The sequence below is a fragment of the Pelophylax lessonae genome (assembly GCF_965119305.1).
Source record: "Pelophylax lessonae genome assembly, chromosome: 12".
NCBI lineage: Eukaryota > Metazoa > Chordata > Amphibia > Anura > Ranidae > Pelophylax > Pelophylax lessonae.
Window position 1 is genome coordinate 88599894 of NC_138779.1, and position 24319 is coordinate 88624212.

The 24319-nt window shown below is 43.7% G+C and overlaps 1 protein-coding gene across 2 annotated transcripts in view; it reads left to right on the top strand.

Moving 5' to 3' along the window:
* Positions 1-24319, top strand: part of SLC35E2B (solute carrier family 35 member E2B) — a 114870-nt gene that overhangs the window by 84609 nt on the left and 5942 nt on the right. For both annotated transcript variants that reach the window (XM_082274113.1, XM_082274114.1), the window contains exons 6-8: positions 207-260; positions 2192-2264; positions 22561-22706. In XM_082274113.1, coding sequence (XP_082130239.1) covers positions 207-260; positions 2192-2264; positions 22561-22706 — 273 coding nt within the window. The remainder of the gene's footprint in view (positions 1-206; positions 261-2191; positions 2265-22560; positions 22707-24319) is intronic.

The following is a 24319-nucleotide window of genomic DNA, read 5'->3' on the forward strand; positions in this document are numbered from 1 at the left end:
GGAGGACTTTAACTTTTGTTATTTAAAAACAGTGGCAGTTCCCATATGTGTGCCTTGCCAGGTTTCCTTTAAAGGAACACTCATTTAAAATCAGGATATTGTTTGTAATGGGCTGCAGAGGTATTATTTGATCAAATTGGCATTAAATGGACAAAGCGATTACCGTTTGCCTCTTAAATAAAGAAAATTATTACATTTTATTTCAGTTTGCAGAACGTCTTTTCAAAGAAGCTTCTCAGTGGGGATAAGTACAAATTGTCGTAAGTATAAAATGTTTTTTTGACTTGTATGTTTTTCCCAAATAGATGATGGGTAATGCAGATTATCACAACATTCAACAGGGAATTTTCTGTTAAATATTATGAAAACAGCAGACACCGGCATGCACACGTCTGAGTATTTTATCTTTGTTTTATAGGTACATCTGCTAAAGGAAATACTAACGTACTTCCTTAAGGAGATGTGTGGTTAGGTGTGTGGGATCAGGTGAGAGCAGCTGCTTGCTCTTAGGGGTGCCCCTACCATAGGCATTTGCCAAGAAGGGTGGGTTTGATTCTAGCTTAAATCCGGTAACAGGAAGTATGGTTAGATTGACGATATAGCAGAATGAGGCACAGCATTAACAAATTATGCAACTAGTGGGTCAGGTTTTCTTACCATTTGCTACTGGCTCCAGCAGTTTAGGAAGGATTGATGTGCCCATTTTAAGTGATTTGCTGGCCTGAAGTTTCAGGGGTGGGGGGACACTTTTATTTTTATTTTCAGAGAAACAGTGCTTATCTAGTGTAGTTTCCATTTTAAAAAATATACAGTACTTTAGTGATCTTTAGTGATTTTGAGTTATGCTTTGATGCATGCAGTTTTAGAGCTTTCTAACTAGAAAGATGACCCTTAATATGTCAGTTATGCACCATAATCAGTGTAGCAAAAAACTGGGAGGTCTGTCTGTCTGTCTTTCTCCAAAGCATATCTTGCTAAAGCTAAGCAGACCATACACTAGTAGAATTTTTTGTTTTCTGAGAATTTATTTGATTTTCTAATTATAGAGTCAGATCGACATTTAGTTTCGACAATAGTGATAAGAATGTTTAAGAAAAGGAGTAGGATGACATTTTTTCTTGAATAAACACATTTCTAACAGTATATATATATATATATATATATATATATATATATATATATGGTTTTTGTTTGGGAAATTACATTCACACTAAAATTGAATGTTAAAAGCAGACAAAATTTTGAAGTACTTTAGAATGACATTCATCACGTCTGTAGACGTTATTGAATGTACTGAACAGAAAATGTACAGAAAAGAAATCGTAAGAGCAAGACTACGCTTGATCGAAAACTGAAGAATACATACAAAACACTTCAACACATTACATTACTTGTGAAGTTGTATTCTGTCATATGAAATTTTCATATGTTGAGTAACCTCTTCACTTTCGATTTGAGCCTAGCATGCAACAAAAAAATGGACGAATATTCGTCCGATAATCTGTTTGTGTGTACGAGGCTTTAGAGAGAGGTGAAGCCTCTATCAAACTACATGTAATATTTCACCCTCATTGTGCTTAGCTGGTTAGTGGCCATGGAGGAGGGACGGAGTGGGCTGTCATTTAGCATTGTGTATATGCACAACACACATGTTTGACTCTATAGTGACATGGACTGCTCAGATGTGATAGGGAGGAAACTTACTGAAAACTGAGCATGTGAAGAGCTTCCACCACAGCTCTGCAAAATCCCTAGCTGAATTGGGGACATGAACAAGAAGGTGGAGATAAAGAGCAGAAGGATCAACCAGGTTTTTTTGCAGAATACAGAAAACTAATCTCATTGAGTGAGTTTGAACAGCATGTGATACAGCATTTACTGATCAGGTTTTATTTTTTTTTTATTATGTGGGTTTAGTGACACTTTAAGTTATCTATTCTAATCAAATTATCACAACAAAAAGATTTTAATCTACTGTCTATTGTCCTTTCTGCCAAAAGTGGTCCCATGTGAACATAGTGGATAAAAGTTTCTGTTGTAGCTACTGCAACCATTCAGTCTTCAGCTATCATTTAGCAATTTATAGCAAATATCTGTTTTATATGAGAAACATTCTCACTTTATCCTTCTTCATGTGTTTGTACATTAGGCATTATTTTCTTGGTTTATAATCTTGTTTTTTTATATACAGACCCCCTGAGCTTCAGTTTTACACCAGCGCTGCTGCTGTAATCCTGTTGATCCCAACATGGATTTTTCTAATGGTAAGTAGTGATCATTTCTGTTGAGGCTAAAGATATATATATATATATATATATATATGTATGTATGTATGTGTGTGTGTGTGTGTGTGTGTGTGTGTGTGTGTGTGTGTGTGTGTATGTATGTATGTATGTGTGTATATATATATATATATATATATTAGGGCTGCACGATATTGGGGAAAAAATCACAGTGCAATATTTTTACCCCAACGATATATATTGCGATATTTATACCCGCCTCTTCCTGGTGTACATGGTACAGTCGCCTCCCCTCCGTATTTGGTACCTTCTTTGCAGCCTCGGTCCACGTGCGCTCCCTCATGATCGGGCTGTGAAGTCGGTTCTCCCGGAGGGAGGGGGAATCTCTCTGGCTGGGGGCAGACGGAAACGCGGGAAGTGGGGGTAACGCTGGGAGTTGTAGTCCTCTCCACCAGGCAGCTCCTTCGCACCGGAAGCACACTCCCAGTCCCCACAATACACTTCCGCCCCACAGCACAGTGAACCAATCACGTCGTGAGTAGCGGCACAGCGAACCAATCGGGTGTGCAGGCACGCGTGATTGTTTCCCTGTGCCGCTGCTCACCACTCAGTCAGGAGAGCTGCAGGACGGACTTAATATGTGGGACGGATGTCGGGCTGTATTCTTGTACCTTCACTGAGAGTCCCCAATATCGCATGATCCGGCGATGTGACTAACGCCCACGCCCGCAGCACGATATTCGATTTTACATTGAATATCGTTCAGCCCTAATATATATATATATAGCCAATATGTGAAAACAAATGTATATTCATATTTTATTACTATGATCCCCTGCTTAGCAGGAGAGGGAGGGTCAGTACTAGAAGCCAGTCAGACTTAGCTGCAGTGAACATGTGCAGACATTGAATTAGCTGACAGGAGCTTTAGGCAGGAGGATGTAACATTGCGTTTCTGCTGCCCCTTCAGTATCTGGTCAGCAGTTTGGGTGTAATTGACAAAGCTGAACTTATGCTGCAGCTGAGATTCAGAACCTGAATGTGCTGTCTAGCAGGAGTATCTGGATCAAAAAACTGGCTGCCCAGAATTGCAAATTCTTTGGCAGGTAATACAGTTCCTTTGTATTTCAGTTGTGCAGTTAGCTGCTTGCATAGTCCTTCGATTTAATTTGTGCATCCAGTAAAACAGTCTTCTAAAATCTGTATTTTTATTTCTCCTTCAAAGTGGAACTTTCATAATGCGCATATGTTCCTCTAGCTTTAGAAGTTAATCAGTGCCAACACAGAGAAAAAAAATGGTGGTGATACTGTGACACAGTAGCCTGTTGTAGGTTACATTTTTTTAAATCCTTGTGTTTGGGGATGGATAAGGCATGTCCATGGGCAGAGATGGGAAAGCAGCCTGGAGGAAAACAGTCACTGGAGAGGAGTGACCGGGTATACACTAATTCAAACAAGTCTGAGATACATGCCTCTGTCTGCAGATGCAGCAAGGGCAGTTCTTAGACCAAGCAGGCATAAAGCCAGTGCATTGTGAATGCTCACCAAATTTGTAAAGAGTAATAGGATGGCCGTTACTAAGAACAGTGGGAGTGGTTTAAAGCAACATTAAACCCAAAAGCAAACATTTGTTATGTTGCGGCTTACCAATTCTTGATATGATTGCTGCATTTGTTTTATGTAAAACCTTTATCCGGAAAGGAAAAATCTGTTTGCTTTAACTGCCTATAAAGTGTTAGCTGGAGTTTGGCTTTAATTTGTTAGTGTATCTAAATCTGCTAGTATTGAGGCTATACTTCTAACACTCCCCTTCCCCCAGACTGACAATGCTGCTGTCCAAATGTGCCCCTGTGCTCCTTCATTCAGAGTGAATGCACTGTAATACAGGAGGTGTGTTACTGGCCAGATCACCAGGTGAAAACAGAGGGAAAAGGGCTAAAAAAAAAAAAGAAAACGAATGCAGCCACCACATATACTTTATAGGTAAGCTGCAATTTATATAACAATTTTGGTTTTAGGTTTAATACCACTTTAACCTCCCTGGCGGTCTGATTATGTCAGGATTTCTTTGCTAAAAGTGGTACATTCTTTTGCATGGAAATCTGTTGTTTTACATTTTAAAACTCACCTTCCCCTGCAATCCCCTGCCATCCTTCCGCTGTCCTCCCGCTCTGTGCTCGGCCAATGCTGGCACCTGTCTTCCGGTTCCCTTCCCTGCGTGCGTTGCGACGGAACCAGCGGCAAATTCAAAAATGAAAATACACAAATGACGGATTACACTGTATCATGCCATTTCACCACAAGATTTCACCTGGTGACTTTCACAGTGCCCTGCCTGTGCTTTTCCAGTTCTTTGTGCCTGGAAAATTGAGAATGACCATGGCGTCCAAAAAGCATTATTTTTGCACAAAAGCGCTTTTAGACGAACTGGAAAACAGCGACAGCGAAACTGAGTTACTTGAAGAACTGAGCGATAGTGATTCGTGGGAAAATTTGTCATCAGGTACTGAAAGTGATGACAGCGATGATTCTGATGTCTCTTTCTGACACATAGCTCTGTTGGAAATTCTGAATAATCATTTGATATACTTCCCAAATTCAGCAAGCTATGTGCCAGAAAGAGGCATCAGAATCGTCGCTGTTGTCACTTTCCGTACCTAATGACGAAATTTCCCAGGAATCGCTATCGCTCAGTTCTTCAAGTAACTCAGTTTCGCTGTCGCTGTTTTCCAGTTCGTCTAAAAGCGCTTTTTGGACGCCGTGGTCGTTTATAATTTTCCAGGCACAAAGCACTGGAAAAGCACAGGCAGGGCACTGGAAAAGTCACCAGGTGCATTCCTGTGGTGAAATGGCATTGATACAGTGTAATCCATTAGGATCACAGCTTTGTATCATGCTATTTTGTGTATTTACACTTTTGAATTTGCCGCCGGTTCCACCCCCCCCTGCGTCGCAACGCTCGCAGGGAGGGAACCAGAAGGCAAGTGCCGGGAATCGGCCGTGCACAGAGCGGGGAGAGACCGTGAGGACGGTGGGGGATCGCAGGGAAGGTGAATAACATTGCGGGGTAATCCCGAGTGTGGCTCGGTGTTATCGCTTTTGGTACTGAAAGTTAACCCCGAGCCACACTCGGGAATACTGCCAGGGGGGTTAATGCAAATATAAGGCAGTCACTAAAGGTTTTTACAAACCATACAGGACACAGGACTGGTATTCATAGACCATGGGTTTTATGCTGCTACCTTCAGGTGATCGGACATTAGCAAAAACATTTGCTATGGTCGCCCCTAGAGGATACCCATATAACCCCACCCACTTCGTAAGGCTTCAGTTTTTTTTTTACTAGTGTCAATAGGTGGCAGACCCATTCTTCTTTGTAAAAGTATTTTTCTTTTTCAACCAATACATTTTTTTTTAGTCTGCCTGACTGCTTATTGCTTTGTACTACCTAGCTTCCTGATCAGTTACCCTCTGTGTGTTCCTCAGGGACCATACCCAGACCCCACAAGCCTGTAATGTCTGCATCTGGCACTGGTTTTAAGTGCAGTGCTTACCTTGGCATGAAGTGCCAAGTGAAGTTAGTTGCAGGGTACTATACAGGTCATGGTCGTGATCCATTTGTATGGTTCCAAGACCCTGAAGACCTTTTCAGGGGTATGCTCATGAGGAACAAAGCTGATACCTTTTTATGGCCCAGCATTATGGGTAAGGTAGGAGAGGGTTTCCTGTACATGATTCTAGTTCCTAGCTGTAAGAACACTATCTGCAGGTCATGACACATTATGTGGTTTAGTGAGCAGAGAGTTGGGTGTTTACTTTATTTAAATTTTGTGTTTCTCTATCGCTCATTGACAGACGTAGTCTTCTTGATTCTCAAGAGCTGGGTTATGTTGTCTCCGCAGGAGTAGGACTAGGCAGAAAGACAAAACGTTCTGGCTCCACCTTAGGGGCAGTCCCTGAGGGTATATCCTCCCTCTCTCTGCTACAGGGAATCAGTTTTTTTCTGTCTAGTCAGGAGTAAGGACCTAAGTTCCTTGCTGGGATCTTTTGGTCCTGGCAAGACTTTTTTTCTTTAAGAAAAAGACATTTTTTAGGTAGTTTTCTCCAGTGTTTTTTTCCTGTGAGATCTTCAAGCAAAAATGCCGGACTGGGCGACACTTGTGGTCACCCCAGCCGGCCTACGAGCGCGCGCAGACCATGGCATTGCGCTTGGTCGGCCGCGACATATTCAAGTAAGTATGCGGGGCCGGGCGACGGGCTGGATGTTGAGATCCAGTGGTCACCCCGGTTTCTGCCTACGAGCGCGTGCAGACCAGAGCTCCGCGCTGGGTTGGCCGCGACGGAGTCCCAGTGAAGGGACTAACTTTGCGAGTTAAAAGTCTCGCTTGGACGCCAGGTACCAGAGAGTCGAGGCGTCCACAAACCCCCACCCCGGTGGAGAGGGTATTGTGAAGAGAGGGTGCCTGTCGGTTCGGTATGGTGAGTAAACGTTCCCTTTTTTCCTCATTATGAGGCAGTATGTATTATGGGCCCCTCCATATATGGTCAGTATATATCTGATACTTACAAGTCCCCCTTGTAATACAGCATGTGTTTGTGGGAAGTGGACTTGGTTCAAGAGCTAACACTCTACCCAGCAGACTGTAACATTACAGCAGACATAGGAGGTATAATCCTACCTTATGTGTAGTGTATCTCTGTAGATCCATATATCACCTCTTAGCAGAGTGCAGGTGGATGTGCGGGGAAGACGATATCGGCGGTCCGCCGCCATTTTGCCGTAGACCGAATGCATGTATGTCCTCAGGTCACGCTGGCCGCCATGTTTTTGGAGTCTTATGTCTCTTCTATGGGGGCGGCCATGTTTTGTGAGCCCAGCTACCTCGTGGAGGGCTGGGAACGCCGGAAGGCGTACACAGGGGGCGGAGCCACGCCTTCTACCCGGGAAAAGCAAACAGCTCCTTCCAGTCTGTGTAAGACAGACGCTGACTGCAGTTGGTTGGAAACTTCACTGCATCGGTTGGTGAGCCTTGGGGGTCCCTCTCTCTCTCTCTGGGATCGAGAAGCAGGTACTCTGAGGGGCGCTATTGCGCTAGGGGGAGACACACAAAAAAAAAAAAAAAAAGTTTTTTTGTTTTGCTGGCAAAGGTGTCCTGTATTAACATGGACCCTGCCACTCATGTATCTCCTCCGGATCCCCTCGAGGGGTCTGCGGGATCCTCCAGCACCCCATTGACAATTGAATCATTGTCAGCTATTATGGAAACTTTTGTGTCCCGGGTGGAAGTGGCTTGTCAGGGACAGGGCGCAAGAAAGCGACCCCCGCCTAACCCCTTATTATCTGAAACCTCGGATTCAGACTCTGAGCCTATTTCTGCAGTTGCAGGTACTTCATCTGGTATTGGTGTCTCGGGTCCTGTCTCTTCAGACAGTGAGGAGGATGTTTCGGCATCCGCCATAGCCCGAGAGGAAGCGTTGGTAAACGCACTCATTGTATCTGTTCAAGAGACCTTAAGGTTACAGGGTATTCCATCGGAAATAGCTGAAACTGAAATCCCTTTTGGGACTAAAAAACGCATCAAAGTGGCAAAGATTTTTCCATTGCCCAAATGTTTTGGCAATCCAATCGAAGAAGAATGGCGTCTGCCAAAACGCACTTTTACTATTTCTAAACGCATTGACAGGCGTTATCCGTTTGAGGAAACCCTTATTAAGAAATGGACAGAACCACCTGTGGTGGATTCACCAATTGCTAGATTGAATAAAGCCACGGTTATTCCTTTAGAAGACGCTCCGTCTTTTAAAGATCCAGTGGATCGTAAGATAGAAGCTATGTCTCGCACCATGTTTTCCTTGATTGGATCAGCTTTCAGACCTATAATAGCTATTGGTCTGGTTTCGCAGGCTGTAACTGAATGGACCAAGTGGTTACGCCGGGACTTAGAAGAGGTCCCTCAGGCGGTATCAGATTTGTTGGAACAAATGATACAGGGGTTACAGTTTGTGTGTGATGCGGCGTTAGACGCCACTCCATTAATGGCGCGAGCATCAGTCTCAGCAGTGGTTCTCAGGCGTACACTGTGGCTAAAAGGTTGGTTAGCCGACCAAGGTTCCAAAAAAGCATTGGCTAATATCCCCTTTTCAGGAGAGCGTCTATTTGGAGCCAACTTAGATGAGATCATTAAGGATCTCACCGGTGGAAAGAGCACCTTTTTACCGCAAAATTTTAAAGGTAGAGGAACTCGTCAAAGACGAGGGCCTTCTTTTTCTGCTCACAAGAGGTTTTTTCGTCCAGCGGGTGAAAAAACTAAGTCCTCCAAAGCTCCTGCAGGAGGCGTCAGGGGTCGTTGGTCGGGCAAGCAAAAGCCCGCCCCCTCCAGACCTGAAGATAAACCATCCAAAGCCTGAAGGTGCACCCCCACCCATAACTGGGGTGGGGGGACGTCTTCGCCGGTTCCCGGATCCATGGCTTTCCAGAATCCCGGACAAATGGGTTTGCGAAGTCATAAGGTCAGGGTACAAGATCGAGTTTCGATCTCTCCCACCGGCGCGATTCTTCCCTTCCAATATCCGACTATCCTTAGATCGTTTAGAAGATCTGCGGAGAGCAGTCACAGATCTACTACAACAAGGAGTGGTAGTCCACGTTCCTTGGACAGAACGGTTTCAAGGGTTTTATTCAAACCTGTTTACAATACCCAGGAAAGAGGGCAAAGTACGTCCAATTCTGGACTTAAGAGCACTCAATTCTTTCGTCAACATAAGAAGATTCAGAATGGAGTCCATTCGCACGGTAGCAGCCTTCCTGCATCCAGGGGATGTCCTAGCGTCCATAGACATCAAGGACGCCTATCTTCACATTCCCATTTTCGCAGGACATCAGCGGTTTCTACGCTTTTCCGTAGAGGAGAACCACTATCAGTTTGTGGCGTTACCTTTCGGTCTCGCCACGGCTCCGCGGGTCTTCACAAAGGTGTTGGCCCCAATGTTGGCACTTCTGCGCCAAAGAGGTATATCGATTCTTGGTTACCTAGACGATCTTCTGCTTCATGCAGAGTCTCCTCAGACCTTGCTACAAAACATAGAAATTACTATGATTTCTTTACAGGAATTCGGGTGGCTGGTGAACCAGCAAAAGTCATTTCTGGTTCCCACCCAGAGGCTCGAATATCTGGGTCTAATCCTAGACACAGTCAGGACAAGAGTTTTTCTTCCGGTAGGGAAACTCCGAAAGATTCAATCAGCAGTCCAGTTGTTACTGTCCAACAACTGGTCTTCCCTTCGAACTTGCTTGAGGGTTCTGGGGTTGATGGTGGCTTCATTCGAAGCAGTCCCATTTGCCCAGTCCCATACCCGAATTCTTCAGCAAGAGATTCTTCTCAGATGGAATCGGAATCCGGAATCCCTGGACAATCAGATACGATTGAGCAAACAGACCAGAGAGTCTCTGGTTTGGTGGCTTCGGTCTCCGATGCTCAGCCAGGGAAAGTCATTTCTGCCAATATATTGGACGATAGTGACCACGGATGCCAGTCTATCCGGATGGGGAGGAATTCTCGGTCAGTTATCTGTCCAGGGACTTTGGTCCCCGGAAGAATCCAGGTTACCGATAAATGTATTGGAACTGAGAGCGATCAGACTTTGTCTGATTCACTGGACCGAGCAGCTCCAGGGCAGCCCGGTTCGGATCCAGTCGGACAATGCCACGGCCGTGGCTTATGTCAATCACCAGGGGGGCACCAAGAGTGTCCGAGCGGCCAAAGAAGTGGCTTGCATTCTTCGCTGGGCGGAACGATTTGTTCCAGCAATCTCTGCGGTGTTCATTCCGGGGGTGGAGAATTGGCAGGCAGATTATCTCAGCCGTCAGACCCTGGATCAGGGGGAATGGTCCCTCCATCCAGACGTTTTCCACCAGTTGTGTCTACGGTGGGGCACCCCGAATGTGGATCTGTTGGCATCACGATTCAACAGGAAAGTTCAGAGATTCGTGGCTCGCTCCCGCGATCCTCTAGCAGAAACCGCAGACGCACTGATCGCCCCGTGGGGGCAATACCAGCTAATATATGCCTTCCCTCCTCTCGCGTTACTGCCAAGACTTCTTCGCAGGATAGAGGAGGAAGGAATTCCAGTAATCCTGGTAGCTCCGGACTGGCCTCGTCGAGCTTGGTACGCCGACATGGTCAGACTGGTGGCGGACGTCCCGTGGAGACTTCCTCTCAGGGAGGATCTACTGTCTCAGGGACCGATCTTCCATCCTGCTTTACGATCGCTGGCTTTAACGGCCTGGCTATTGAGACCCAGGTGCTGAAGGACAAAGGTTTGTCAGCTTCAGTTATTCCTACTCTAGTTGAAGCAAGGAAAGCGACTTCCAGAAAGATTTATCATCGCACATGGAAGTCCTACATTGCATGGTGTGAACCTTTGGGGTTCCGTCCTCGGTCTTATTCGATTAGTCGAATATTGGCTTTTCTGCAACAAGGGGTTGAGCAGAAACTGGCCTTGAGTACTATCAAGGGTCAGGTCTCAGCATTAGCCATCTTCTTTCAGAAGCCTTTGGCTACTCATTCCTTGGTGCGGAATTTCATCCAGGGGGTGCGACATCTGGCTCCGCCAGTGCACGCGCCGTTACCCCCCTGGGATCTTAATTTAGTGTTGTCGGTTCTTCAGAAACCTCCCTTTGAAGATATTAGGGAGATTCCTCTACCCACGTTGTCCCAGAAGGTGGCCTTCTTGGTGGCTATTACTTCTGCACGCAGGGTGTCAGAACTGGCCGCATTATCTTGTCGTTCACCATATCTGGTGGTTCATAGAGATAAGGTGGTTCTTCGTCCGAATCCATCCTTCCTACCAAAAGTGGTTTCAGAATTTCATCTAAATGAAGAAATTGTATTACCTTCCCTGTGTCCTAAGCCCAGTCATCCTCGGGAGTTTGCTTTACACTCCTTGGATGTGGTCCGGGCGATCAGGGTATACTTGAAAACGACAGACTCGTTTCGCAAGACAGATTCACTTTTTGTGATCCCAGATGGACCCAAAAAGGGGTTGCCTGCATCTGCCGCGACCATTTCCAGATGGATCAGACAGACGGTAGTGCAGGCTTATTCTATTAAGGGTCGGGAGCCCCCGTTCCCTGTTAAGGTGCACTCCACTCGGGCACTTAGTGCGTCATGGGCCTTTCGCCATCAGGCGTCAGTGGTCCAGGTGTGCAAGGCGGCTACCTGGTCGTCGGTGCATACCTTTTCTAAACATTATAAAGTTGATGTAATGGCATCGTCTGATGCCTCGTTTGGCCGCAAGGTTTTGCAGGCCGCAATTTGAGGAGACCAGTGGTCTACCTCGAGGGTTTTTTTCCGTTGGAAAATTTTTTCTTTAGTCTCATTCTTTGTTTATAATGAGCCTTTAAAACTTCTAGTTTGGCACCGGTTGGGCCTTCTAGATTGGATTTGATTTTGTCAATCCCACCCCTCATTTGTGGCACTGCTTCTGGATGTCCCAGCTCTTGAGAATCAAGAAGACTACGTCTGTCAATGAGCGATAGAGAAAAATGGATTTTTGTAAGATCTTACCGTAAAATCCTTTTCTCTTAAGCTCATTGACAGACGTAGTACCCGCCCCTCTATCATTGAGTTGGGTTGGGTTAAATTCTCTGTACTGCTTTAAACAGAACTGATTCCCTGTAGCAGAGAGAGGGAGGATATACCCTCAGGGACTGCCCCTAAGGTGGAGCCAGAACGTTTTGTCTTTCTGCCTAGTCCTACTCCTGCGGAGACAACATAACCCAGCTCTTGAGAATCAAGAAGACTACGTCTGTCAATGAGCTTAAGAGAAAAGGATTTTACGGTAAGATCTTACAAAAATCCATTTTTTTTCCCTCTTATTTGGACTTAATCTCAGAAGAATGAGATACAGTAACTTCATCATGATTACCAGATGACATCCTACCACCCGCCTCTTCTGCCGAGAATGCATACAGTATATTGCGTTCCTGTGGCCATCTTCTGCAAAGACACAGCCACAGAAACTTGGTCAGTGCCGGAGTTATAGTGGTTCCTTCTCTAGACACACAAACCCTATTCATTCCACAGTGGCAGATTTTTGGCACATGGGAGCTGGGACAAAGGTGCCAAATAGCAACACAGAACACCGTCTAACTTTAGGTACAAGGAGTGGTTGTAGCAGTTCCTTCAGAATAACACTTTCAAGGTTTATTTTCAAACCCATTCACAGCCCCAAAACCAAATGGGGGCATCCCGCCCAGTTGTGGACTTAAAGTGGTAGTAAACCGCACCTTTTTTTGAAAAAAGAAAAAAAAAAACCCTGTAAGATAATGTCATGTGCTAGTGTGTATTGCATACTAGCACATTATTAAATCCTTACGTTAGAACGAAGCTCTTCAGCGGCACTCTGTCACCATTGACAGATCTTCACTCAGCATAGCTAGAGAACTGACCATGTTGTGCTCTCCTGCCTAGTATGGTCAGTTTTTCATAGGAAAGCAGAGGGACTGGCAAAAACACCAGGGATTTCACACAAAGGAAGGAATACAAGGAGAACATGATACTTTCTCATACAAGTACATGGTACAGCAGGCACATATTAGGAATATGAAGTGTTGTGGTAACAAACGCTTTAAGGAACAGATTCCCTAGATCTTACTCTTTCATTGCATCCTGCTGCTGCTTGTGAACTCAATACAATACAATTACATAGAAACATAAAAAGACTTCATAGTGCTCACCGATTTATTTGTTAATACACATCTTAAATTATTCCACTAAAATCTGTAAATATATGCATATCTCGAGTCAGCAATAGTTGCAAGGTTGGAACACTCCTTGGTCTCATCAAGGGCCCGCCTAGTGGGAGGACATCAGTAAACCACATGGAGCTTTCTTGCTTTACAAACCAGTCTTGGCACACCTTATCTGAGTAACATTTATTTTAAATAAAACTAGCAATTACTTTACATATTACACAATGAGGTCCGCACTTTTGTTCCTCTTATGTTCCATAAGAGCTGAGCAGAGCTGGTAAAGCTGGAGAACCTGCGTGTCAAAGCCAGCCAGGCGTTGTTTATCCCTTTTATAATACAGAGATCCCTTTCATCCACTAAGGAGGTTTTATTTATTTTTTTACCAGTAGGACACTATGCAGTAAACACCAGTGCCTTGTGGTTTTAGAGCACATTAGCTTCATAGGATTCAACTGATATCATTCACTGATTTAAAGAGACTTGCACTGATGATTTGTGTTGACCAGTATTTAAAGAGATATATGTTGATTTTACATTTCACTACCTGTGGGTTTTGTAATAACGTATTCCCTATTGCGGTAGTGCTGAATTTTCTATTGAGCATTTGTTTTTTATTTAAGAAAATAGCAAACATAATTTTGATTTAAAGTGGTTGTAAAGGCTGAAGGGTTTTAACCTCATGCATTCTATGCATGAAGGTAAAAAAACCTTTAATGTGCAGCTCCCCCCTCAGCCCCTCCTAATACCTGCCTAAGTCTGATCTCAATCCATCAATGTGCATGAGACCTGAGCCTCTCCTGGACCTCTCCCTCCTGATTGGCTGAGATGCAGCAGCAGGAGCAATTGGCTCTTGCTGCTGTCAATCCCAGCTACTGAGGCAGGAAGGGGGGCGGGGCTGATCCACACTCACTGTGTCTTATGGACACAGAGAGCCGGCTTGGGAGCGAGCACACAGGAGTGCCCCCACAGCAAGGGGCTTGCTATGGGGACCCAGAGCGCCAGTGGGGGACCCGAGAGATGCGTGCCTCCGCGTAGGAGGTGCTATAGCTACATATATAGGAGTGGCCAGGAGTTATCTTGGAAAAAACAGTAAACAATGACACATCACTACACTCCGCACTTTTAGACCGGTAAGAAACACATACGAATGAAAGGTCAATACCCCCAATCCTAAAACTGCTATATTTTTTTTCTTAAAGCGCTCATAATAGATTATATTTTATTATGGTCTATTTCAAATGTACTGCACATAGAAAAAATAATATATGTCCAATTTTATGTAATTAAATAGCAACTATACATAAAAATAGGATCAAACAAGTCAAAAAAAGTGTGTGTGTGTGTGTGTGTGTATATATATATATATATATATATATATATATAATATATATATATATACACATGTATGTATGTAATTCTTTTTTGGTAGACCACACCTTAAAACAAGATTTATGACACGAAGCACTAAATAAATTTATAAAGGATTAATTATAATCAATACACCTCTATTTAGACTATATTAGCCTAATCCTCTCCACAGCCAAGATTCAAGAGAACTACTGTTCTGGGGGCTATAAAGGTGAAGATACATTGGAGGGGAAGCAATTTCATTAGACAGTTGAGTAAGAGGGAATAATGTTGGATATAGGATACTTAGGTTCTGGCCCCAGGGGGTCCTTGACCTCAACTGCTTTTAGGTATGCATAAAGAGGATTAGGGTAAGTACAGGTGTATTCGTTACTGGGTGCTTTATATTTAAAGCCCCACTCCATGCAAAAAAAAAAAAAACCAAAACATTTCCCGTGCAGCGGGGCTGTGTCAACACTGTGCGGGTCTCCTGCTTTGTCCAGGGGAGAGGAGGAGGCTGTATACTCACCCGATCCTTCACTCCACCAACAAACGACGCTCCCCGATGATCCAGCGGTGGACTGTTTTTAATGTCCTCACGGCTAGAGCAGGTCTGTGGGCTTGATGATGTCAGGAACACTCCACCATACTAGACCGCGAGCAGGAGCCACAGGGACTGGGCTTGTGCGTGGAGGATCAAAGGATTAGGTAATTATAACTCGGTTCTCCAATCCCCTAGACAAGATGAGTAGTTGACCCATGCAGTTGTGGGCACAGCTCTACTGCATGAGAAACATTTATTTTTTTTGCCCAAAGTTGAGCTTTAACCACTTGCCTGCCAGGCCAATTACAAAATTTCTCACTTATATGTAAAAATCTGCAATTTTTTATTTATTTTTTTGCTAGAAAATTACTTGGAACCCCAAAACATTATTATCTGAAAGCAAAGTCCCTGTAGAATAGAATGGTGGAATTTTTGTACCGGTTTATCAGATGCACGTTTTCAGGAAAAAATACACTTTAATGAATTTATTGTACACAAAAACAATATAAACCTTTTTTTTTTTTGTAAAATATAAAAGCTGAAATGCCAAGTAAATAGATTCTAAACATGTTATGCTTTTAAATTGAGGACCCCCATGGAATGGTGGCAAACTATGATACATTAAATTACCCACAGGCAATGCTTTAAAAGCTTTCACAGGTTACCTGTATAGAGTTAGACGCCTATCAGTGCTCATCAGTGCGGCATATTAGTGCCACCTCATCAGTGCCCATAAGTGCCACCTCATCAGTGCCCATAAGTGCCACCTCATCAGTGCCCATAAGTGCCACCTCATCAGTGCCCATAAGTGCCACCTCATCAGTGCCCATAAGTGCCACCTCATCAGTGCCCATAAGTGCCACCTCATCAGTGCCCATAAGTGCCACCTCATCAGTGCCCATCAGTGCAGCCTATCAGTGCCGCCTCATCAGCGCACATCAGTGAAGGAGAAAAATTTATTTTCAAAATTTACTCGCAGAAAATAAGAAAAACTTTTTTTTTTTTTCAAAATTTTCTGTCTTTTTTCTTTTTTTTTGTAAAAAATAAAAAACCCAGAGATGATTAAATACCACCAAAAGAAAGCTCTATTTGTGTGAAAAAAATGTAATATGGGTACAGTGTAGCATGACCGCGCAATTGTCAGTCAAAGTGTGACAGCACTGAAAGCTGAAAATTGGCCTGGATGGGAAGGGTGTTTAAGTGCACAGAAGGCAAGTGGTTAAATTTAACTTTATTGCTATCACAAGGGATGAACCACATTCCTTGTGATTTCATGGGCATTGACTGGCTCTTTTTATGGAAAAATCTGGGTCTATTAGACTTCTGATCTCTCCTCTGCCCTCCAAAACAGTCAATCAAACTGAGATTGGTTTGATTGACTGCTTCACTAGCCGGTAACAGCTAATAAACAGCCCAAACAGGAAGTGACAAAATTCTCTGCGGTGGGAAGGGGGCAGGTGTAGGACCCCCCTTCTGAGCCCTGTAAAAATGATTGGGTGGCTGTAGAGCTGTCTGTATCACTTTTATTGTAAAGCCCTTTGCTGGCTGAAAAAAATGGCCCCAGGATCACGGCTGCAGCTGTATAACCACTTTCAGATCAGGACGTATATTTACAATATGTATGCTGATCGGGAAGTGGTTAAAGTGGTTTTAAAGACAAAAACGGTGTTCATCAGCCCCCCTAAAACTTACCTGAGCCCCATCTCAATCTAGTGATGTGCACAGGAACAGCAACTCTCCCAAGTCTCTTCCTCACTGGCTAAGACAGCAGCGGAAGCTATTGGCTCCCGCTACTATCAATCACAGCCAGTGAGCCAATGAGGGGAGAGAGGGGGCGAGCGGAGCTGTGCTCCATGTGTGAATAGACCCAGAACAGAGGCTCAAGAGCAAGCCTGCTCAAGTGCCCCATAGCAAGCTGCTTGCTATGGGGTACTCAGCAGAAAGGAAGGGCCAGGAGCTCCAATGGGGACCTGAGAAGAGGAAGATTGGGGCTGTTCTGTGCAAAACCATTGCACAGAGCAGGTAAGTATGACATGTTTGTTCTTTAAAAAAAAAAAAAACTGCCTTAAATATTACTTTAAAGATGCTTTGTAAGTTGGGAACAATAATTACAATAGTTTTCAGTATTATAGCATGAAGGTTCTGAAGTGATGCTGCCTGCACCAGACTCCTGGCACCAAAAAGTATTGTACTGTAACCTATCTTTGTTGGCCTGGTCCAGGCTTCCAGATCATGTTGGGAAAAATTGCAGTAATCATAAGATGACTGATTGTAGATGCAAATGTAGATTTTTCATGACTACACCAATTCTCCTGTCTATCAAAGCAATTGTTTGTTGGCCCTAGTAGTCCTTTGTGCCTCATACCTGACCACATTATCAGTACAGTAAGTATGTTCTGGTACTTGGACTGTGTATGGCCACCATAGCTTACAATGTAACTTTGCAGAAAGCTGAATGCTGTGATAGTTCGGAAGGCAGACAATACTTTAGTCTTTTTGAATTTGTACATATCAGTGTACTTTGGAAGTATCCTGTGTAAAGTTTTTAGTCTTGTTACTATGACAGTGCCAGTAGATAGACTGTGGGAAGTGGGACAGGTTTAACTTGTTGTTCAGTATTTCGGTGCATATCTGTGACCACAAGGGTAGACATTAGCAATATACTTAATGTGATACAGCACCTCAGTTTACCAGAATTTAGAAGAAAATGAAATGACTTGCAATATAGTATGGTATTGTTTACAGTGCTGGGACAAGGTCCTATGGAATCGAAGGCTAAAACCCTAAAATTATTATCAGATGTGTGTGGGGCATGAATGATGTAAAACAAGCCGCATTGAGCTGTATCTGTGTTTTTTTTTTGTGTGTGTTTGCAGTAGACTTTGTCACCTGGCTACAGTCCTGTTTATTGATTACGCAGTTTAATTACTAGTGAGTGCTCAGTATCAGGATATATTTCTTGTATTGGGAGTAATCTGTCAGGGCAGGTTTTACCAAGTTGCTGTGCAATCAATATAAAGGTAGAGAACATAATAGGCTGTCACACAACTTAATTAGTGGATAAACCAAATCAAGGCTTTGCTCTTGCCATATGTAATGAAATTATAAGCTGTAATTACAACAGTGATATGTAAAATACTTAAAGCGGAGTTCCACCCAGGGGATACTTTTTTTAATAAAAATACCCCCGGGACAGTCAGGGCTAGTACATTCCACAATGGCTAGCCTCTGATCTGTCCCGGGTTGCACTTACCTTTTAGGAGAAATACTTACCTTGAAAAAGTATTCTTCAGTGCTGCCATCTCAGGTATGGGCAGCTTGAAGCCAGCGCGATCCTCTTCTGCATCCTCTTCCTCCTTCGGTCCCACGATGCACTGCACCGGCCCCGCCGTCACTTCCGGTGCGCACGCGTCATCCCTCCACAGCTTCTGGGCATGCCCAGAAGCTGTTTAGAAGGGAATGACGCGCGCGCACCGGAACTGACGTCGGGGCCGGTGCAGGCGATTGATTCCTGGGAGCGATGACGTTCAGCTCCCAGGAATCATTGCAAACGCCAGGAAGTGACGAATTGCCGTGGCCGCCGAGGGGAGGAAGAAGGAAGTAAGGTAAGTATATTTTCTCTGCAAGGTAAGTAAAAAAAAAAAAAAAAAAATTGCGATTATCCATTTGTTTTTCAGGTGACCCGGAGCGAGAAGATGGAGGCAAGTATAAATTTAGGGTGGAACTCCACTAGTAAACTAGTTTACTAGTGGCCTAGTAAATATTCACGTGTCCTAGATGAGCTAAAGATGTTACACTTTCCCTGTTATACTTTTGGTTTTCTTTATAGCATAGCGATTGCCAAGACCTGCAATTCAAAATAAAGTGGTGAGGGGTTAGAGTCCTTGTCAGATTTTTTATTACGGTCTGTGTCCCTGCTAAGGGTGATTTACCCTCTCCTATTGTCCTGGTGATCATATTAACCAGGACCGAAGGTGAGGGAAAATCCAAAAACTTGAGTTGCCACCCAAACACGAATAGAGTAAAAAATTTTCTAGTGGGAATATTTGTTCCAGTGACAACCATCTTATTGGTTTACTTAGCTTTGGAGAGATTTTCTCTCACTTGACAGATTTTCTGTTTCAATATTTTCAAAGAGGGTATGACAAGCCATGGTTTGCCCACGCAGGGGCGACATTGAACAGGTACATACAAAAAACAGCGTATGTACGTATGATAAATAACATAACTATAAACTGTTACCAGGACTAAAGAGGAACAGGGTGGAGGTAAGTATCACAAGCAATACTCTACTGTCCCCTTGTCTAATAGCCTTCATATCAGGAATGAAGAAAAAGGAGAAAGAAAGAAAGGAGAGAGGCCCCAGAAGAGTGCGAGTACCACGGACGTGGGACCTGCACAAGGGAGGTTTACAGTCGACCATAGCTAGTCAGGGCAGGGACAGGCAGGAATAATTTATCCAGGGGTCCCAAACTTTCAAGAATTTCACACGTGAATCCTTCAAAATACTGGACATCTCCTCATCAACCATCAGAGCAGTCATCCTGATTCTCAGGCTGCAACAGATGAAGTCTTCCAGACTTGAGCTATAGTTTGCATGGCAGATATGAAAAGGTGAGGTCAATTTCCGCTGGGGTTTGAAAGGACCCGGTATAGGGCAATGTAAAAGAACCAGTCGGACATCTTTACGTACCGTTACATGAAATAAGGATTGCAGTAGGCCAAAGACCCTGGACCAGAAGCTGATCAGACGTGGGCATGACTGCCATGTATGTAAGACATCCCCACTCTGATGGCAATCCCGAAAACCTCTGTCACTGCTGCCAGGATAAGCGTGAGCAAGCCTTCTCAGGACCCAGTACCACCGCAGGAGCACTTTATATGAAGCCTCGAGAGTGGTGGTATTGAATGAGCATTTTGGTCATTTGACAGATTTTAACCCCTCCCTACGCTATCCAAGCCAAAAAATGCTTTGGATATATGGATATACTTAAAAATACCACTGCACTTTGATCCACTTTTGGGCTCATAAAGGTGCACACTCTTAGTTAAACTTTTTTCTTAAAGGTGAACTCCAAATGGATAGCTAAGTACATTATATTTACTAAAGTGGATATACCTGCCAAAGGATTTGAATTTTTGTTCATCCAGCTCTAAGATTTATACAGCTCTGCCACACAGCACAATACTTTCTAGCTAGGAGTAGGAGACCTGATTTATCTCTGCTGCAGTTCAGTAACATTTAGGGTCCTTTCACATGGGCAATCCAAGCAGGTCCCTCTGTCAGATTTTAAGGTTGACCTGATCGGATGGACCATGCATTCCTATGGACTGGCAGATTTAAATGGACTTGTGTCCACCCACCTACCATCATGTCTGATCAGGCCTGCTAAAAAAAAATTGAGGAGAACTGTGTCTTCTGTTTGGGCAGACTGGATTGGAGGCAGCCGGGTGTAAACAGATGACAGGGTCTGTTTACTTCCTGCCAGCCATAGAGCAGAGCATTGTCTGTCCAAGTCCACGCGACTTAACCACTTGCCTACTGGGCACTTTTACTCCCTTCCTGCCTAGGCAAATTTTGTTTAGCTTTCAGGGCTGTCAGGCTTTGAATGACAATTGCGCGGTCATGCAACACTATACCCAAATTACATTTTTATCATTTTTTTTTCACACAAATAGAGCTTTCTTTTGGTGGTATTTAATCACCACTGTTTTTTCTTTTATGCTAAATAAAGACTGCAAATTTTGAAGAAAAAAAAACAAAACCCTTTTCATCGTTTTTTTATAAAATGTTGCAAACAGGTAATTTTTCTCCACTGATATGCGTTGATGAGGCTGCTCTGATGGGCACTGATAGTTGTCACTAATGAGACGGCACTAGTGGGCACTAATAAGGCAGCACTGGTGGGCACTGAGGAGGCACTGATGGACGATGGTAGGCAACACTGATAGGTGACCCTGATGAGACACTGGTGGGCACAGATTGACAGCACCGGTGAGGACTGCACTCATAATCGGGACACTGATTATCCGTGCCCTGATGATAAATAAGTGGATAAACTGAGCAGACTCAGAACTGTCATCTGCCCTGCTCAGCTCCGATTCGATGTGAACAGATCCCCTGCTGATCAGAACGCAAACCGCCTGTGTAAGAGGACCTTTACAGACCTTGTTGATCTCTCAGCCTGTGACTGGACAGTGAAATGAGAAGCAGCAGAGTAAATGGCTCATCTGTCGCTCTACTCTCTCCACTGATTTGCATATTCCTTGCACTGCAGCACAACTAGTTGGCAACTTGTGCGGCTTCTCCCTCCCCCAGCCTGAGCTTTGCTGTACAGAGTCTGATACCATGTCAGATTTAGATACTTACTCTTCTTTCATTTAATAAAAAATACACTTTAAGATGGTCCTTTATTCCCTTAGATTACATAGGATGTATAGCCTTAAGGCACATCTGTCATGAGGTAAATTTGGGGGTCACCAATGCTGACTTTTCTTAGGAATGCATGTTGCCTGTTATTTTGATGATGTGACTTTCATTCTTTATGGGTCACTGAGCTGGGAAAAATATGCAGATCAGAAAAATCACAGTACTCTTCTTTCTTGTCCATTGAGGGATGCAGGAATTCATATACAGTTACTGCCACCTACAGGCAGTTTGGATACTGGCAAACTGATTCTCTGAAGAGAATCGGTTTCTTGGCCTTTTGCCTTCGGCTCCCTTCGGTAAGGCATAATACCTGCAGGGTTCAACTGCAGGTGTCTGTCATTGGTAGCTACTGCCTCTAAGTGAAGCTGTACTGCAAAAGCCCTCGCTAAAAAGGTCTGCACCCTGTGTGCTGTTGGACCTTTTTTCAACAGTTAACACACTTCTACCTGTCAGTGGTGTGTAGGTTGACTGTCCCCCTCTAGGGACAGTCTTTCTCTCATAGACCCTCAGCCTATCTCATCCCCATACTCCATTTCTTGGGACCAGGTATCTCCAAGAGTGATTTATCAGTTTCTTTAGGGGATGGTCTCCTCTATCCTGGTCTTGAGCATCCGGTTATTCCTTTTGTGGTCTCTCCTTGGATGTTGGCAACTTTCCCTGTCTTGGAGGGAACTGCCTGTTCCTTGCTGTATCTTAAAAACTAAAATGAGGAGTCTTTTGATGTTAGCAGGGCTGCAATGAATTAGCTTAGCCTGGATCAGGAGTACGGCCCGGGGTGAATAAGTGCACTTTGTCTGAATATGCAATTATGCTTTATATATACAGGCCACAGCAGAGCAAATATAAAGCTACATTCGCAGGGGCAATTAGCACAACCTGCAAATTCCAGTGGCAGGAATATGCAAATTTCTGCAGCTGGAATGAAATATGTGTGCGAATAGTTGTGCGACTATATCTCCTTTATTACAAAAGTGGGGTTTGCAAATACGAAGGGAGTGGGTGGACATGAACTAGAGCAGTGTCGGGGGGGGGGATGTATTTTTCATATGCTTTGTAGGTTCTGTTTTGACTGGAGTTTGCCTTTTGGGTAAAATAATGGGAATATTTATGTAGAAATATTTTGAATGTAAAAAAGAGCAAAAAAATAATAGAGAAAAAAAAAAATCCTGAAAGTTTAAGGAAAGGAGATCACTTTCTATACAAATGTATACTAAACTTACTCATATCTCTAATCTCTCTGCAGGATGTACCACTGATGGGGAAAAATGGGAGGAATTTTAACTACAGCTGGGACATTATTGTCTTACTACTTATTGATGGTGTCTTATTCCACCTACAAAGTGTCACAGCATACGCCCTGATGGGGAAGATCTCTCCAGTAACATTCAGGTACAGTTATACCACAGAGATGCACACTAACGGGGTTTCTTCTGAATGTGTCACCAGAGGAGGAGATAGGCAAGTCTGTGCAAAACGTTGTAGTGAGCAGAGTGGAGCAGCTAATAGCTCAAAGACTAGGTAGTATGCAGTTTGTGCATTCTGAACTAGTTCCCCTTCTTCAAAAATCTAGTGTAATGCTGTAGAAGACTCAGTAAATCAAATGTTCTTTTTCTGTTGAAGCACTTGATATATTAAATGCTTACAGCTGAACTCCAGGCAGATATAAAAGACACAAATATTAGAGCGGAAGAAAACCCAAAAAGAAAAAAATTAAGTTGCAGCTCATTAATTCTTAGATGTGGTGGCTGCATTCATTTTCTATTTAGTTTTTTTTTTTTCCTTTCTTTTCACCTGGTGATCCAGCCAGTAAGTCTGTTATTTTTCAACTTATTTTAACAGACCAAGCTGTCCAGAAAAAGTAGCTGTTAGAGGGTTGAGACAAACTATTTAACACTGACAGAGATGCTTAGTTCTGTTCAGTTTTTATTTATCTATGTAAAACCTTTATCCCAAAAGGAAAAAACAAACTGCTGTAACTGCTTATAAAGTATTAGTTGGAGTTTAGCTTTAGTTTGTCAGTCACGTCCATCTTAATCCTCTAGTCTAACACAGCCCTCATTCCAGACTGACAATGCTGCTGTCCAAAGGTTTCTGCTTTACAGCTTCATCCAGAATGCAGACACCCTATGACAGGAAGTGTGATGTTTGCTGATTTGCCAGGTGAAAAAAAAGGCCCAAGAAAGGAAACGAATGCAGTCACCACATCTAAGGATTGATAAACTAAAATATTACATTTTTGTTTTTTTGCATTTCTGGAAGACCAAGAAAACTTTCAGAGAGAACTGCTCATTTGATGGCTAAAAAAGCAAAGGCAAATCCTTTTATGGGTACAAAAGATCTACAGACAGGTTGGACTGACACAGGAACAGTGTTGCACAATTTATCAGGGGAAAGCTTTATCTAGTGCAAACCCATCACAGTGATGTCTGGGTTATGTAAAATAGCAACTACCAAGTTGGTACAGCTAAATTGTCAAAAGTATTGGGACGCCTGACTTTACACACACATGAACTTTAATGGCATCCCATTTGGTGGAGGGGGGGATTATGGTGTGGGGTTGTTTAAGGGGTTGGGCTTGGCCCCTTAGTTCCTGTGAAGGGACCTCTTAAGGCGCCAGCATACTAAGACATTTTAGACAATTGTTCATGCTCCCAACTTTGTGGGAACAGTTTGGGAATGGCCCCTTCCTGTATCAACATGACTGCTCACCAGTGCACAAAGCAAGGTCCATAATAACATGGATGAGCGAGTTGGGGTGGAGGAATTTGACTGGCCTGTGCAGAGTCCTGACCTTAACCCGATTAGAACAACTTTGGGATGAATTGAAGCGGAGACTGCGAGCCAGGCCTTCTTGTCCAACATCAGTGCCTGACCTCACAAATGTGCTTCTGGAAGAATGGCCAAACATTCCCATAGACACACTCCTAAAGCTTGTGGACAGCCTTCTCAGAAGAGTTGAAAGTGTTATAGCTGCAAAGGGTGGGGCAACTCAATATTGAACA